The sequence below is a fragment of the Centroberyx gerrardi genome, chromosome 21 (genome assembly GCF_048128805.1).
Source record: "Centroberyx gerrardi isolate f3 chromosome 21, fCenGer3.hap1.cur.20231027, whole genome shotgun sequence".
NCBI classification, from domain to species: Eukaryota; Metazoa; Chordata; class Actinopteri; order Beryciformes; family Berycidae; genus Centroberyx; species Centroberyx gerrardi.
Genome location: NC_136017.1, coordinates 15753673 through 15772806, shown reverse-complemented (window position 1 = coordinate 15772806; position 19134 = coordinate 15753673). Strand labels below are relative to the sequence as shown.

At 39.9% G+C, this 19134-nt stretch overlaps 1 protein-coding gene across 3 annotated transcripts in view; it reads right to left on the bottom strand.

Moving 5' to 3' along the window:
- atp11a (ATPase phospholipid transporting 11A) overlaps positions 1-17279 on the bottom strand; it is a 57163-nt gene extending 39884 nt beyond the window's left edge. For all 3 annotated transcript variants that reach the window (XM_071908937.2, XM_071908938.2, XM_071908939.2), the window contains exon 1: positions 16842-17279. In XM_071908937.2, the coding sequence (XP_071765038.2) occupies positions 16842-16886 (45 nt within the window). In that variant the 5' untranslated portion in view covers positions 16887-17279. The remainder of the gene's footprint in view (positions 1-16841) is intronic.
- Positions 17280-19134: the final 1855 nt, after the last annotated feature.

Below are 19134 nucleotides of genomic sequence, written 5' to 3'. Positions count from 1 at the left end.
AATCTGATTATAATTGGCAAGGAGAACACTATAGGGCTTGATTTGACAAACTTCCCCCACTGTAGCGGTTAGTAGAAGTAGATTTCCCAGACTCTCTATGATAAAACATTAATCAGTTCCTCCTTGGAAAGCAATGCACCCAAGACACACAACACATATTATCTTTGGATCGCCTCTTGAAAACTCTAAGGAACAACTCCTCATATGCAATAATAATTTGGATTTCAGCTTGTTAAAAATGTTAAATTCATGCTTCAGGGGTGTTTTTTACAACCAGGAAAAAACACTCCACTTTCAGTCACGTCAGCTAGATTCACACTCACACACACACACACACTGAATCAAATCAATTCCAAATTTACCTGAGTAATGCATAAGTAGTTCATTTACCTATGTCATCACAAAATAGATTTGTTAGAATTTTTCCAACTCGGTAAGCAGTGAAGAAAGATTTGACAGCAACTGTAACAGAGTGACTGCCACTCAGCTCACTCCTCAGTCAAACGTGTGTGTGTGTGTGTGTGTGTGTGTGTGCCCCCAGGTCAGACTAACTGCCTGCATTGATCGGTGGACACTCAGCTGGCTTTAAATAACTCTACCACTGCCTTTCAAAAGGCATTGGATCCTCACTAGTGGTGGCACACTACAAAAGCTATCAAATTTGCTCAGTATATGCATACTCAATGAAGAAATTATGCAATAAATGTTATAAATTGTAATTGGATAGTGCTTAACCACATAAAAATACATGTGTAGAAGATAGATAGATCATAGAGATCACCCAAACCACCTCAGGGACGCCTTTGGCCACATTCACAACAAAGTGGAAATGCAATGCGCCTCCGATCCACATGCAGAACTATAGATGTAACTATAAATGTAACTCTAGATCTATAGATATATAGATGCGTGTGGATCCAACCAGGGAGCACAAGCAAAACAAACAGGCAGCAGGCGGCTCGGACAGTAACATGCTACCAGAAATGGATTGTCAGGATACTGATGGATGGGGAACAAGAGAGATCAGGTGTTTGCTGTCAATTTTTTGTCAAGGACATAAATATTGTGCAAGGAAGTGAGGAAAAGAGAAATTGGATTGGAAACCAGCTACATCAGATCTAGACACAATCCGGATACAAGACTCATGTTAATGCCGGGTGTAAAGGGCGCCAGTGATATGCTTGGCATGATCTGTCTCTTGAATGGTTGAGTTTCATTGCAAATCAGTTCACAAGTGGTTTTAGACATTTTGAAATGTAAAACGTAACATGCCAATAAACTTGGCAAGATTGGTCTACCACTAATGAGGCACTACTTCTCTCTCTTCCCTAATGTTAGTCCTGTAGAGACTCTGCTGCCTAATGGCTTTCCTCTGACACAATTTGTGTGAGCGGGAAACACAAACAACATGTTTGTATTTCTATACTTGTGAGGGCCTTCATTGACTACATTCATTCCCCAACGCTAACCTTAGACTGTACTCTAATTCTAATTTTAATCCTAAACCTGAGACCAAACTAAAAGACTATTTTTCAGCCTGAAATTGATTGACTCAGGGTTTAATAGAGGTTCTAATTTCCAGTTGTTTCACTTCCTTATTTGCCAAATTTTATCACCAGCAGAACTGATGCTACCAAGTTACTTTGTAAAGATGAATTCAGGAATTTCACTTTTCTGTTTATCACAATATCAGTGATTGCACAGCTACGAATCTTTAGTCATCTGGTTATATTGTCACAATGTTGTGCCGATGTATTTCACTTAGCAGGGATCTCCGTGCTGTCCATCCAACCCCACCGAAGTGCTACACTTAGAGCAGTGCTAGGCAAGATTTTGATGTAAAAATGCATGTCTTATCAGCTTAATCACAAAGCGTGGCTGCAGCAGAGAAGAGCGTCCCATCCCTGCTAATTGAGTCACTGTAGATTTGCCCTATTTGCCCAATAAATGAAATTCTGGTCTCTGGTGTGGTCACTTCTCTGCCCACAGAAAGTGACAAATCAAAACTTTAGAGTGAAATCTAAACTGTCTCCTAACTAGCAGTGAGTGAGCACTACGTCCAGAGAAAGCTGGACTCACCAACGTTAGATCTTCTCCTCTCTCGTCTCTTTGGTATCTTTGGTATAAAGCATCACAGACCGGCCGGGTTGGTGAACATGAGCGAGCTGTGTGATGTTTACTGAAGTCACCTTACAAGACTTCTGGGTATTGAAGTTCAAACAGTTTTCAAACAGTTACCTCTCACTTCCATTTACTGATATCTGTCAGACTGGACACTGACTGCCATGTTTGCCACTCACTTTATCTTTCAACTCTGTACTCACATGCTAAACTTTTGAGAGAAGTTAGGTTTAGTAGAGTTGGGTGAAATGTTGTCCTGGCACAGTGGAACAAGGCCAAAGAAAGAATGCAGCAACACAGAGAGAGAATGAATGAAACAAGGAAAGTAAGCATCAACAAGGTAATGAAATATTTGAGGAAATGAAAGCTCTACCTGTGTCAGCCTCTTCATTCTTAGCCTTAGCAGTTCCCATACACTCTGTCACTGCCTGATTGCCTGTCTGTCCTTCTGTCTGCCTTACTGTGTGTCTGTCTGTCTGTCTCTGCACCTGTCTGTCTGTTTTCCAGTAGAACCGACTGTAGCTTCCTCAGCAGCCGGTCTGTCTGAGCGATGGGCCTCCAATCGATCACATGACGATCAACTGATCCGGAGCTGCAGTCGAATCCTAACTCTAGTCTCTCTCTCTGTCTCTATATATACAGTATATTTCCATTCGACCGTCAAGCCGATTTGAAGCAAATTTTTGAAACATCGCAAAATTAGCTGCGTCGCCTAGTAGGCTTCTTGAAATTAGAATGGAGCTATTTAAAAAAAACACATCCGTGACAAAAATGGAAAGAGTTGTTAAATAATTGATTAGTGTTTGGCCAGTTTGTTCATTTGTTTCGGCTACTGCTCATATTTCATGCTTCCATCTGAGGACAAAAACAAACAAATGCACTTCTAAGGCACTAGCTAATGGGCATACAGCCGTGACGTATGCTTTATATATGAAACAACAGCACAAACATCTCTGGGAGGATAAATCTAATATAAATTATGGTTAAAATCTAATATATTTTGTATGCATTAGATTTTTATTATCTTAAAATGAGTACATGACATGATAAATTAAATTTATGATGCACAATCCTGATTTTAACAAACTGCCTTGAGATTAGTTCTTCAGATTACAGTAATATCACTGTGTGTTATTTATTGTTGTCAGCTGGCATATTTTCAGAGATGCTGATTGTATTTTCCCCATTGAAATCAAAATTCAAAAACACTGTTGAAGTACTGTTGTTTTTATTTTTACAACGTTCAGCCCGTCCATAAAGCCGATCATCGCACCAAATCCTGTCCTGATTTGAACTGCTGTCCTGTACTCTTGTGTTCTTGTCTGGTCTGTTATGTGGCATTATGTTCTATTCTATTACACTGTGTGAAGTTACATTACATTACATTATATTACATTATGTTCTGTTAAATTACATTCTGCTCTATTATGTTATGCAACATTTTGTTCCATTACTCCGTTCTATTCTGCTCTGTTCGTGTTTGTTCTGTTCTTTTCTATTCTGGTTGGTTTTGGTCTGGTCTGATCTAGTCTACTCTGTTCTGTTTCATTGCTCTCTGTCCTATTCTGTGCTATTCATGGTGTTTCACTGCCGCATGCCCCCCCATGAATCCTGCTGCCCTTCCACATCACCTAGGAAGACAAACACACATAGAGAGAGAGAGAGAGAGAGTGCGAGAGAGGGGATAAAATACTATATGGTCAGTTTGTTCTTCTTGTTCATTATCTCCTTGACAGAGATTAAGCGTGAGATTAACCATCTCTCTCTCTCTCTCTCTCTCTCTCTCTCTCTCTCTCTTTCTCTCTCTCTCTCCCTCTCTCATCATCTCTCCATCTCACTCTTTCTGACTCTTCTGCCTTTACATCTCTGTCCCTTTCTTTTCTTTCATGTTCCCGCAACTACATTGGAAACAAGTGGGATTCTATCATCCCCCTGGAAGAATTCAAGAACAGTATGGGGTACGTTTGTCTGACATCACAGATTAGGAGGAGCAATACTAGTCTTGCCTCTGGCCATGGTGTGTCATTAGTGAATGTTCACTATTGAACACTGGTCCATTCTAAAGGCACACCAATAACATACGTCAGAGCTGAAATGCAGTACTGCTGAGGTTAGTTATAAAGTCTCCAGTGAGATTAAATTCAGGATTAAGGTCGGAATTCATTATCAATTTTTTAAGTGAATGTTAGAAGGAATTCCAGCATTGCAGCTTAGCTGGAGAGTAAAATCCACAGGGCAAATCAGAGGGGTGAGGGGACCTTTGTGGCATCATGTGGCCCTCATGAGACCCGTCACCTGACCAGAGCCAAGTGCTATGGTGGAAATGGATTCCTAGACGTTCTGGGATCCTTACATTTTGCAACCGTTCACATTGAAGTAAGTTCAAGTGCGTCAGAGCGCTCTCGCTGGCCCGGGGAATGAGAAGGTGATGAAATGTGAACTCTACAACATGTTTTTAATCGTCTCTGCAGAGAATTTTATCGATGCTGTTTTTGAATGCGCTGAATGTTTTATGATCCAGGAGCTGCAGGGCAAAATAATTGATCATGAAACAAAGTTAAATCACTCACTGAACGGAATGGACTTTAAAAAACACACACACAGATTCCAGTCTTGCCACCAGTCTACTAGCCCAGGAAGCACCTTCATGCACCGTTGGTACCCAACAACTCCTATATCCCACTGCTAGTCATTTAAAGGGGGAATACCTTGGTATAATTACCGCAAACAAATGAGACCAAGGTGGAGACGATTGGCAATCTCTATCTCACTCCAGTTTTTTTGTTGCTGGTGTTTCTCCAAATTAAGACCACACTTCCCATAAACCCTGTTGCTTCCTATCACAAAGAGGATCTTTGCTTCTTCACTGAAAGGTTTTCTCTTTGTCTTTACTGAAGAGGATAAACATATTAGAAGTGATTTTTCCATCAACCTTTCTCTCCTTCCACCATCTGCCGTTTCCAGAAGCTCTGAAAGCTTTAGAATAGCTTTCTGTTTGCTCTGGAAGAGCAGCGCCCTCTTTCTGTTACGTGCCGTAAAGCAATCCAGCAGATTTCCCGCCAAATCCGACCAGGTGGCACACAATGTAAAACGCAGTGTGTAGAGGCTTGTAGAGGCTGATGATCTTCTCAGCAATTATACTAATGTCTCAAAATGAAAGTAGTAATGATTTATTGATACTAAAATGCTACATACCACAGAGTAAGAGGCACTTTGAATCCAATAAAAGAGGTTTCTCAACTTCTTGACCGAAACTTTTTGAGCCCAGGTTCCAAATTGGATAAATGTAATCTTAAAAATACTAGTAGTCTAGTCATGTGGAGACCAAAAATGAATAGATCCACACAGCCCATTTTGGCTCTTATGTGACAACATGCCATCTCAATTCTACCAGAGACATTTCCGTGTGCAGCGAAGTGTACTGTATATGTCCAGTGTTATGTCACTGGGTGCTGCTCTGCTCTGGGACGACAGACAGCCTTACAGTCGTAGAGTCAAAATGGTTAGGGAGGATCATGGTTATCTCCTTCACAGTGGCTGCCATAGTACGCTGGACATTATAGAATAATCAACATTGTTTCATGTGTAGGAGTTGAGCTTGAGCCTTCAATAGTTTCCATTACATACTTCAGTGTTCACTTGCAATTAACTGCCTTGCAACATCTACAATTCCAGACAATAATGGTTTAGCTCACGTTGCTTGGCAACAAATGTACTGTCTGGAAGAAGCAACTGGATCTTTTAAAGTTGGTGTACAGCAACTCGCTACAAGGCTTTGAACTGCAAAAGTGGCTTCAGAAGGGCTCCCTTTGGATGCCATTGAAAAGCTTTTAACTCTGTCTCAGGAGGAGCTGCAGTAGCCCTTTAATCTGTAATCAATGGGCCATTTGTAGAGGAAAACACATTCAAATGTCAGCATTATCCTCAAACAGCAAAGACAAGATGAACGTACACATAAACAGGGATGATTCTAGCTCTTTCCTGCAAGCCCCAAGTATTTTTCACTCTGGCCTGGTGCTACATTGTTCTCACTGGCTCAAAGTTGAATGGGGTCTTGTGCGGACGCTACAGAGATGCAGCCGACTATGCTTCTGCCTGGTTAGTGACCAAAATCAAAGCAGAACATCAAAGAAAGAAAATTGTCATGTTCATTCAGATGACTCTTTGGCCTGGCAGTAGTCTAAAGAGGCAGGTCAAACTGGAATGCATGGTGTGACTCTGTCTAATGAGTCGATTTACTTCCCTCTCTGCATTTGTCAGCAGAACATGTAGTAAAGTTACCAATGATCTACCAATGAAAAACAAAGTACTGGACAACAAGTTTAACTTTTTACTGATGCTCTGATACTTGATTTTAATGTAAAAAAATATAATCCGAGAACTATACAAAGGGAATCCGAAAACCCTGAGAAGTTCTGCAGGGTTTAAGAAAAGTAAAATCCTATTGGATACCCATTAGGACTACTGAACTGAACTCCAATAATACTCCAATAAAAATGCATTGATTGAATTTGAAATTTTAATGCTGGATGGATTTTCCAATGTGCTTTTTATGTTTTCCTATCGGCTTCCTTAAGGATTTTCTGTCCGGAGTGGACTTTGCAGGATTCAAAATCCATCACAGCAAATGTGGTACATGTCTGCTATATGTCCAACATTCAGAGCAAACACGGAAAAAGAGGCAGCACAAATGCATGCAAAGTCAGTGGAAGGAGGCAAACAGAGCAAGATGGATGCAACTTCACTCTAGATAGCGCCAATTGAGGCGAAAATGCGCGCACTCCAGCTGAAATTGTTCAAGTTCAGCCAGAAATTCGCCTGACACATTAAGCGGAAGCCAATCAGCTTCACACAGGACTGTAGATTTTTCCCCTCACCTAGTATTTACAGCAAGAAAAATGTCCACTGGGTATTTGTGACCAGTAACACTGACCAGTTTAGAAAACCTAGATTCTAGCTTCAAGCTAAAAGTTTCAAGTAATAAAAGTCAAGAAAGATGTCAACCAAAACCACTGATCATAATGGCTGGACTATAGGAAGATGTCAACCAAAAGTGATCAATTTCATGCAAGTCAAGTGAGGCACAATTGTGCCTCACTTCCTGTGTGAACGTACGGTCAGAGGTGGGCGCTACTGGCCAATAATCCAGATAATCAATAGTGTCCTAATGGTCTCCTTCTAATGTCTCAAGCAAAGCAAAGAGCGGGGGCAAGCGGGAGATGTTAGGGCTGAACAAATGGAAGAGAGAGGGGGATGAAGTCTCCTGAGTGCACGGTCAGCGTTTAGGAAGAGGGGGAAGGTGGACTCTCGCTTCTCTTCCGTTCTCTCTCTCTTTCCCTTTCTCTCTCTCCATCCCTGACCTGTGGACCATGGGGAATGGTGAGTCGGCCCGGCTATCATTCCCTCAGACAGGGAGAACATTAAAGTGTACCTGCCCCCCTCAGCACTTTCGCTGGCAACCCAGAGCAACGCTATGATGATGACCCAAGTTCAAACAACATCTCTCTCTGTCTCTCCCTCTCCCTCTTTCGATAGAGGCCTCTACGCACCATTAACCCGGGGCTATCCATCATCTGTCTCCCTTGTTCAATGGGCTGTAATACACTGTTAATGTTACTGGAACGACAGTGATACAGCCCCTTAATGGAGCTCGCATTCTCCACCAGACACTGTTTGGACGGTGTGACTAAGAGTTGAGAGTTTTAAAAGGCAGGAGTACTGAATTTTATTTCTGTTATGTATTAGTGGACAGGAGATACGAGAGGAAAAAAAAATCGGCGTCTGTGAAGCAGCTTCAGGTTTGAGTAAGGGATCCACACATCAGCATCCCATGTGGCAAAAAAAATACATTTCAACATTCAAAATATATTTTGTGTGACCAAAACTAGATATATATATTGTCAGCTCATATGACAAAAATGTATTTCTAGTGTTCAACATTTGTCATCTACAAATATATCTTTGGCCAATTTCTGTAGATTTTGAAACATTTGTGTAGTTTAATTTATGTAACATCCTGAACTAGGCTATTTGTGAAATGTTGTTTTTTTCTTTTTTGCAATAGGAGATTACTCAATCACTTCCTTCCACCCAGTTTTCCCAACCGGTGACCTTTGGACCACTGCCCCATCACAAATTAGGCATTTAGTTCTTCAGTTTCTAGTTAAAAGGAAGAAATGTTCATATTGATAAATACTGATTAGACAGCCCAGGGCCATAAAAATACCATATTTGATCTAACAGTATTACCATTTAAAGCCTTAAAATTCATGGCTTGAAGTGGTAATCCTCAAAATCAATTTTGTCTCCGTCTTTGGTGCTCAGCGCTCATTGCTGTGGTGTTTCTGCACTGCTCCCAGAGATCACCTGTCAATCAAACAGTGTGTCCAGTACTGTGACGTCTTTTTCCTTGGATTTTCTGTTGATGCAGTTTGAGTTTCTCTTTTCTTTGTCTGTTCAGCCATGGTGGCTATCACTGCTCATGCTAACTACACCATTCTTCTATTTACTACAGAAAACCTGAAACAAAAAATGCATAATTTCCTGATTTTATCCAGGAAAGAGCTACCAGACACCAGGTGTTTAGAACAGCAAATAGAAAAGCTTTCATGAACTGGATATAGGTTGAATCACTATTGTGTTATATCAATCAGAGATTGAGAGTAGCAAAATAGATATTTACTTGTGTTATGGATTTTAACTAGAGGCACATGAGGTTCTCCGTCATTGTCAGTGCAGAACCTGACATATGGCTCGTACTGCAGCTTCACGTAAACAAAAACAAGTGACTGCTAAATCTCTGGCTGGAAAGTGAAGCAGCAGTCAGACTAGAGGTGGAACAATACCAAGACCAAATGGCTTAGTGAGAGCCTGTAAATCCTTCAGGTAAAGAGGTTAACCCCGGTGCACTTTGTGGATGGCCGACAGTATGGACGGCAGGGTGTTAACTGATTAGCATGAGGCTGACAGGAGGCCTGGAGTCGCTGGCAGACACATGAACACACGTCAAAACCCCACGGCACGTTTGTCCTTCAGAATAAAAGGCTGCCTTTCCTGATTCCTGAAAAGCTGAGTTTTTACACAAAGTTTTCATCTGGCAGTATTCCTGTACAAGTAATGTTAGATTGGATTGGATGAAACTTGAATGATTTAATGAAGTGTTTTAGTGTTTAAGAAAAGTAGAGTATATTAATGAAAAACAGGTAAGAAAAATAGAATATATGAATGAAAAACAGGTAAGAAAAATCTGTTTCTGTAGTTGTGGTGGAAACACTTGAATTTGGATTCCACTGTTCCAATCAGTTAGAGCGTCAGCTGAGGTTAGATCAATATGGGGAGCTATTAAGAGACCCACTTTGCCAACTGAGAGCTATTCTGAACAGGATCGGACACAGAAGACACGAGTTAGACAAAGTAGTAGTCATGTTTATCTGTCTATCCCTCTACCTATCTGTCTATGTATTCTACCATGTCTCATTCCATCCCCCTCTCTGGAGACCAGGGGTTGTCAAACTGGGGTCCGGGGACACCCGTAGGTGCTTGAGGGGGCTCTAGTGGGTCCTCAGCAAAATGAGGAATAGTTTACTTGCACTATAATCTAATTCAGAGAATGTATAGGAAAGACTATTACTATCCTAGGTTTTTTGCTCACCACTGTTATCTCACCATGTACAGTGTATAACATGAAAATGGTCTTCAGCAGGCGTTCTCAAATGTTTTTGTCATGAACCCCCATTTGATAAGATTTTCCTGAATTTCCCCAAGGGCATTAATAAAGTGCTATCTTATCTTGTCTTATCTTATTTTGTCTCCAATCTAGGAAGATTTTTTGATTTAGTATTGAATTGCAGTGATGTGGTGGAAGGTATACCCACCTTAACTCAGTTTAACCACCTATTGTAGGCTGACATATATCTTAATGACATAAATTCATAGTATACATCACAGTAAGTACGTAAGCTATATTAGCATAGGGTCTTTTAAGGGAAGAAGATTGTAGAACTAGTCTACACTGTATTTGGATGAGGTAATAGTGGTTAGAGTGAAAACTATGATTAAAATAGTCATTCTTACACATTCTGTAGTTGGGATAATTTCTAAAAACCTTACATAATAGTGAAATTAAACTATTCCTCATTTGGCTCGGGACACCCTGGAACCCCCTCAGGCACCCCTGGGTGCCCCTGAACCCCACATTGAGAAACCCCGCTGTAGACGACTCCCATAACACGCTACACAGATGGCAGCCAGCCTTGCTTCTGAATTATTGAGAAGCAGACAGAGCCGGGGAGTTCATGTGATCCGCCGCCCTCTGCGTCACCCGGCTACTACTGTATTCCGCCTACTATGTTACCAGCTATAGCCATGAGGTAACAGTAATACTACAGAGACAACAATACACTCACCGCCCATTATTCACCTATTCTCAACGCTTATTCTTCCCTCGTCCGACGCACAGATCAGTTTGACTCGGTGTTACATCATGATGCTTCATGCACAGCCGGCTGCTGTACTGTAACCAGGGATATAGTGGAAGTTAAACCCATCTCAACTCAGTTTTAGAGTTTACTCGCCTTTTTTTTTAAGATGGACATAAATCTTTATGACCTCAATTCATAGCATACATCACAGCAATTAGTATAAAAAAATATATATGCAGTAGGAGATAAGAGGTATAGGTTGAGCTTTTGAAAGTATAGCTGCAAACTGGATTATGTGGGTGAACATACAGTAGCCAGTAACTCTTTAATCCTCTATGGGAAGACAGGAAGCCAGACAGAGAGAGGAGAGGCACTTCCTGTCCAGAGATCCAGATTAGTCAGCAGCAGAGGAATGTTGACTGGCTGCTTCAACACACACACACACACACACACACAGCACACATGACGTCACTGCTTTCCTGCTTGACTCATGCACTAGTGCTGCAACTATTGATTATTTTCATTTTTAAATAATTTAGCAGATCTAGCATCGGATATTCAAGAACAGAACATTTTTCAACATTTCAAAATTCATAAAAAAAACTTAAAATAAAATCTCTGTTTTTTGTGTAATCTGTCAACTATGACAGACCAATAAACGAAAGGGATTAAGCTATTCAAAATGTAAAAATAATAATAATCAAATCGGCATGAATCTTGAATGAATTTAACTGTATTTTGTGGGAGAATAATATAATGTAGGTTCACTGGCTATCATTCTTACCATTGATTTCTTAATAAAACATGGAGGCCATTCTTCTTCTTACTGAATTAGTTTGATTCGTTCGTGATTGATAGCAAATCAGAATATAAATATTATTCTAAAACAGAAAATGGTTTTGATTAAAAAAAAATGTTTTGGTATTTTTGAATTGATCAGATATTCGTCGCACATCAAGCACATTTAGCACTGGATGTGCTTGATGTGGACATGCATGTTTTTTGCTTGTTTCACACATGTGGTCACAATTTTGAAAACACACACATGAGAAACCAGCAGGAAACCAGTAACACCTCACTTCTGCCCCATGCCTCTAAGTGTGTGTGTGTGTGTGTGTGTGTGTGTGTGTGTGTGTGTGTGTGTGTTGTAGTGACTTTGTGACTAAAATCAGGAAATCAGGAACCAGCTGCTCCCTCACTGCCACAATCAGCCAGGTTTATAATCAAAGGGTTGTAAAGGGATTAAAGGAATACAGCAAGTTTTTGTTAGATCGTCCCGTTGGTCAACTAGCCTTGATGAGAACACAGACAGCAAAATCATCCACCTACTAAAACCTTGGTGTATTCCTTTAACAGAAAAAGAAAATAATTAGAGGAGAGAGACGAGACATTATGTGTTAAAATACAGTAGAAAGAGGAATAGAAAGTCAGTGTCATTGTGATGAGATTGTTTCATTGGAAGTGACAGAAATGTCAAATGATTAAAGAGTGAAAAAAATGATAAGCAGGGTATCTCCAGGGTTTAGACATCCAAATTTATGTTACATTCTTAAGACCTTTTTAATGCTATTTGGAATTGAAATTAAGCTAATGAAAGACATGAAACTATAAATGGGTAGAATAAGAAAAAGGACAGCAGTGAATTAATTGTTAGGGGGCACAAAGTTCAACCATGTTTAGTAAGGCAGATAGGATGCATATTGTATTACTAATCCTGTTACCCTGTTCTATATTCATCTATGACTGGACATGCAGTGCTGTCATTACATAGTGAATAAGACAATTTAGTACTTTTTAAAACCTTATACATTTTAAAGACTTTTTCAAACTATTTCAGGACCTGCGATACACTGACAGAAGAGAAAAAAAGGGAAGCAAGCCATCAGAGTGAATACAGTAAAAGTACACTAAGTCCCGGTGCTATTGCATGTCACTGCGATTTCATCTCGTTCTCGTTGGGCCGGGACAGGGGCGACAGCCACGAAGATTACAACTCTACATGTTAAGGCTTTAAAAGATAGCTATAGGCTTATATAACGTCCTTTGCCTTTGTGGCTAACCAGAGATGGCAGCGACTGGAGAGACGGGCTTACAAGTCCAAACAACCCTCCAACTGGTACCACAGCACTCCACATATTACTACTCCCAATACAAACTTCATTAAAGTTAATTAGAGTCATGTGTTTGCATCAACCATGGCTTAATCAGAGTATTCTCATAATCACATTAAAAGAATTACGTTTGGGCTGAAGATGCCGATATTGCGCTAATAGTCAATATCTTTCATTTTGACCATTTTCATGCCAAAAAAATATTTAAAAAATTACAAGTATTCAGTGTTTCCCCCTGAATTTTATTCTTGTCAAGCTTTTGAAACAGCATTCAGACCATCATGAGACACTAGAACTCTCCAATTTACATATCACATGACAGCGATATAGTGGCATGACAGAGCCACTCCGCTGGGTTAAATCTATTTCCTGCTTCTTCTTCCTCTCCTCTTTTCCTCTCCTCCTGTCCTCACTTTTCTCCTCCCACTTTATTCCCTCCTCCCTCTTCACATCCTAGGCAGCACACCACCAAGTCACCACATATACAGATTTTCTTTCTCTTTCTCTCTCACACTCTTTTTGTCTCATACAACTGACTTCTGATAGTCTCCAATCTAATCTACGTCAATGTAAAGTGTTATCAGTGTTATTTACCACCATATCAGTGATATGGTGGTAAATAAAAAGGTGGGTGAACTATGACCTCCAGTCGGAAAACAAAAGCTATTAATAACAAATCAGCGACAGAAAAGGATTCATTTTTGCTTAATGTAGGGAAACTATTCTGATGAAAATGTGAATAAACTGTTGATAAAAATGCTCAAAAAGGGCAAAGACAATTAAAAGTGCAGTGTAATATGAAAAGTGCTGTGGGCAGTGATGCTGAAACATTTGCTTTAACGTTCATTGTCTTCACTTTTCTTACTATTTCAGCTTCTTAATGTCCTTTTTAAGGTTCGATGCCCTAACAGGCTGGTGTACAGGATCCGTTTCCTTTTTAATGGTGTTTTAAACTCGAATAAATCTCTCCAATGAAAAGGGCAAACTGAGTTTAGATGGGTTTCCCTTCCCTTATGTCCCTGGACTGGCTGAAGTAGTGACGACACACTACCCACTACTTTTCATGTGACAATGACTGTGACTCTGTAACCATTTGTGTGGACAAAGTTTAACCGAGGAGGCATGCTGTAGTGTATTAACTAATAGCAACACTCACTGTTTTCTTAGTGTATTGTGCTGAAGAATGACAAAGCATGTAAACTCTGAAGAAAAGCATTTGACAGCATGGAACTTAAAAGGAGACAGTGAGATAAACTCTGTCTTTTTGCTGTCTTTAATATAACATGGAGGACAATGAAGACCCATAATTAAAAGCTGACAATCTGTTCTTTCATTTTTTTTCCATCCATATTAGACCTTGTCGACAACAAAACATTAACTGAAGTGCACTGTCCAATCTGAATATTTGACTATCGTGGGTGGAAACAAAGAGTTTATCATTTGTATTGTGTATTGAAAATAGAGTTATAGAATGCCAAAAAGCCCTAAAAGGTGTTTAAATGATGTTAATTCTATTCTATTTTATTCTATTCTATTCTATTCTATTCTATTCTATTCTGTTCTGTTCTGTTCTATTATTGTTGGTTTAATGTGAATTCACCTGTACCATCTATCACTCTATCAAGGCTGGCTGGCCATGAATCACGGCTATCTGTTAAGTCAGTTTGTTTGCTGAGAAAACACAAATCTCAACACGCCTTATGGCCGTCAGCCTGCGAAGCAGACTAGTTCCTGGAGGGGAGCCATGTCTAAATTTAAAAATGCGACAAACTTGTGGGGAGAAAAATACAAACCACATTTGAAAACATGGCCGTGAAGACTGAAGTTTAACTCGCAAAACTAAAAAAATCCTTTGAACAGGACAAATCACTGACAGATCAGATTAAAGCATTTAGGGTTTTTGAAGGCTGATACAGATATTTTCATTCTGTTGCCAATAGCTGAGATTTTGTGCTGATATTCAATATCTTTAAATTTGCCCATTTTCATGCCAAAAATTACAAGTATTCAGTGTTTCTCTCTTTTTTCTGTCAGGGTGGAAAACCACCTGAAACAGCATTTAGACCAAAACCAGAATTGAACAATTACACGACTAAACAAAAAGTGCAGAGAAAATAAAATTTCTTTTCAGGTTTCCCAGACTGTTTTCATGTAGCTGTGGTCATGGAGGAACCTCCATCATCTCGCCGGTTTACAACACTGACCGGCCGATACCCGATATTTCATAAAAGGCCAATATTGGCAAACCGATACACCGGTCTAACCCTAATCTACAGTATTCTTCAGGAGTGTTTTTAACCTCACACGTTCTCACAGGCTGCAACAGCAGGCTTTGCAGAAGCAATACAATCAATTTCACCATTTGTCTACAGCTGTGATCCTCATCAGCACCCCATATCTTACAGTCAAGAGGCCTGTCTCTGCATGTTCCTCACTATACGCCTCTACAGCCGGCCATATACACAGCAGGGACTTTATTTAATCAGCCGTTTGCAACAGTTGGGAGGACGTGTCTAAGCCTCCCTGAGCATGCAGCCGGGATATAAACCTGGGCCTCTCATGTGAGCAGCGCTTGCTCTGTCTGGATTATTGCCAAACGCATTACTGCGGAGCCTAATGCAAGCCACAGCCATATAGGCCGGCCCAGGGCTCCACGGTTGCCCATCGATTTGACCAGAAAGTGGGGAAAACAACTGGATTACATAATTCATGTGACTGACTGCTCCATTTGTAGTCCTGCTTCAGCTGGGAGAAAAAGAAATGAGAGCGAATGGGACACAAGCTGCTTCACTTGAGCTGAAGTATTCCATTTCTACACTGCAAAAAATATATATCTAAAGGAGTGATTTAATCCAGTGTTGAGGATTAAAGTCTTACTGTGCAATCTGCCACTGTGGTAAAATAATTTCACTTGTTTCCAATGAAGAGCCACTTGTTTCAAGAGTGATATTGAATCTACAGTTATTAGTGCAGTTATATGATTTATTCTGCTATGTTTTAAGCTATTAGCTAGCTAACACCTGTTTCTGGAAAACCCCTGCAACAAGGGAAACTGCATTGGAAACAAGTGAAAGTCCCCTATTGGAAGAAATTTTCACTTTCTAACAAAAACAAGATTTCACTGATTATGAGACTAAATGACTTGTTAAAATGGAGAGATTAGAATTTTTGCAGTGTATATCTATCGGCATGTTCTGTCTTGAGTAGATATTTAATCTCCGGAATCCTGCATTGCAAGTGATTGCACTTATTAAAGTGTTATTAAAGTATTTCTGAACTGCCTATCGATGAATGGCGATACATAGTGTGCCATAACTTTCTTTTGGCATAAAGTCTTCAGAGGCCATGCAAAAATGCGATCCAGATAAACGTGTGCTCTAGGTAAAATAATACACAAAATTTAGCCCCGATTCGTCTCATTCTCTCTCGTGCGGAGAGAAGGTTTCGCCAAACTACATTCAAAAATCTGACATTTTAACGCTCTCTTACTTATTCGCAAAAGAACATATGTTATAGAACACAACTCAAGATACTTTCCGTATAAAAGGGAGCCAACAGTAAATTCGGTATATAGATAATCCACGAAGCAGCACTTATTTTAATAGAATCTCAACTTTTAGAATAGGCTCACACTCCCTACTCCACGCACCACGGTGTATTTTGAGGGAGGATGGTCCTGAATAATAGGCGAATCAAGTTGAAAATTCGTTGAAAAAAGTGCTGATTGGTGGATCACTTGTACGCCGCATTTACCAGTAGCCCCTAACGATTCGAACAGGCCCTGGGTCGTATTTTATGAGGCATGTAACTGCCAATAAGCAAGGAAACTTTAAATTGGCAGATTTTTGAATGGAGTTTGGCGTAACGCTTCTCTCCATTCAAAAGAGAACGGCACGTACCCCGGCTCGACAAAACTATAACTTCCTTTAAAAGTGGCATGGTTGGAAGTGTCTAACGTCAGGTAGTTTCCCAATGCGCCTCTTCCCCCTCCCTTTCTCACGAGTGAAACTTAAGCCGGATGAGTAGCTGCCTCTTTGCGCAATTTGAAACCTATAATGATAAAGGCTCACAAATGTTTTCAGTTCATCTTAGAAGATTTCTAACAGCCATGGACTGCCGGCTAAAAGCAGCCGGTATAAACCAGGCGACCTGGACACATAAGTGGTATATAGGCGCTGTAAAAACTTACATATCTGCTGATGAGGGTCCGAAGAGTGCTGAAATCCATCCCCATCCTGTTCCTCTTCCCTCTTGGGACACTTCTTCTTTCTGGGTCGTTTTTCCAATGGTTGCTTTACTGTAGACGCTAGCTTCTTTCTAATTCTCCTCTTTTCTCCATGACTTTTTTCTCCCCCTTTTCTTCTTCCTGAAATTAAAAGGCTTGTCCGACAAAAACACTACTCCCGACAAATGTAGTCCTGTGTCTGCTATTCACCTACACCGGCAGTTAAAATAAGGTAACAGGCATTAGCAGTAACAGGCGTGGTAGCTGTGTGGTTTTAATTATAGTTTTGGTACAGTTCTTACAGGCAGAGACAAGTGAAGCGCTCCTCCTGTGTGATTGGGACCGTACTAATATCTAGTCAGTGTCTCTCTACCTCTCTCTCTCGCGCGCGCGTTCTCTCTCTCTCTCTCTCTCTCTCTCTCTCTCTCTCCCTCTCCCTGCGCGTGTACTAATCTTCTTGTCTCGCGCTGCGGCCAAAGGAGCTTTTCTTTCATCTTACGTCACGAGGAGCCAGGTGGTGGCTCCGGAGGTGAGCGCATGCGCACTCTAGTGTTTTGAGGGCGTAATTGATTAGATGTTTCAGTTAATTAGGAAAGTGATTAGTCTGCTTAGGACGGGATAACATACAAGAGGAACAGTAACATTAAGAAAGCCGAGCAAATAAAGCCCTGGGAAGACAGTGGTTGCTGTGTGTGTGTGTGTGTGTGTGTGTGTGTGTGTGTGTGTGTGTGTGTGTGTGCGCGCGCGCGTGTGTGTGTGTGTGTGTGTGTGTGTGTGTTTTAGGGGAGCTGTCCAGGCACCCCAACAACCCAGTGGTGCTGTCCATCCACATGGTGCTGAAATCATTAAAAAAAAACAGACATCTGATCTGAATCATTCTTTTTTCCCCAGTAACAAGGCAAAATTACAATATTTTCTTCAGAATCACACGACCAGATGATTTTGAAAAATAGAAATCACTTTGTACTGGTAATAAAAAAGACGATAAAGAATAAAAACTTAATTTTCTTCTTCTCACATCTGATGTCCGCTTCTTCAGTAGGCTACACCACGTTGTAATTATTTCATTTTATTCTAAAGACGTGTTATAAATTATTGCCGCAGAAAATGAAAATAATAAATAAAATATTGGCATTAGTTTGTAAAAGTTAGTCAGAACCTTTCTCCATGATGCTGTGTTTCCGGGGGGAAATATTTTCATTCATTTGTCCATTCCGTGTTTCCTGGAGACGCTTTTCGGCGGGTTCTGTTAAAACACCAGCGTCAAGCTTGCCAAAGTAATAAACATCACTTCCTGTTGTAACCTTCAAAATAAAACCCTAATCGACAAACGCGTTTCAACGGTTTTTTTTGGGAGAAATTCAAAGTACAGAAGTGAAAATAAAGAATGTATTTAAAGAGGAATCTGTAAGTGAAAATATATATATATATTTTTTGTTTTTTGTTGTTTTTGGTTTTTTTTGCAAAATGTCCTTTTCACAGCAAATTCTATAATAGGCCTGAATGGCATGTAGAGATGGATGTAACAAATTACAATTACTCTTGTTACTGTTATTGAGTTGCTTTTTTGTATCCTTGTGCTTTTTGAGTATTTTATTTTTTTAGTAATTGAGTATTTTGTAAGTTAGTTGTTTTACTTTTACTGAAGCATGTTTTGACTGACAAATTATACTTAGCCTAACTACATTTTAAATTGCATCCATTGCAGAGTACAAATTTTGTAGGTTCTCCATAAACATTGCACCAGAAACTGGCCAACTGTAAAGTGGCCAGTTGTGATGCCATTAGTTGTTAATGGTCAGTCAGCAGAGAAGAGGAAATAAGAGAAATGTGTATTTACTTGATTATGAACGTTAATTCATAAATGTTTTTTCTTTCATTAAAATATTCTAGTTTGAACATTCTGTATTCTCATCTGTTTTGCATTACATTTGTAACAATTTGTACAAAATTTAATGTAACAACGTTTATCCTGAGTACATTTAAATGAGCTACCTTTTACTTCTACTCTTTTTTACTTTTACCTTTTTTACACTAGTAATTTAACTTATACTTAAGTAAAATTTCAGCAAAATAATAGTACTCATTTTATAGTATTCATTCATTCTACTTGATAGTCATAAATGCCTACGCAAAAGAAATTACAAATTTTATGCTTTTACTTTGAAGTCAAAATCGCCTTAGTTCTGGTCATAATCTTTCTATTTCTTGCTAGCTTGACGCAACTTGTCAAAATGGCGTTGCTCGGAGTGAGAGA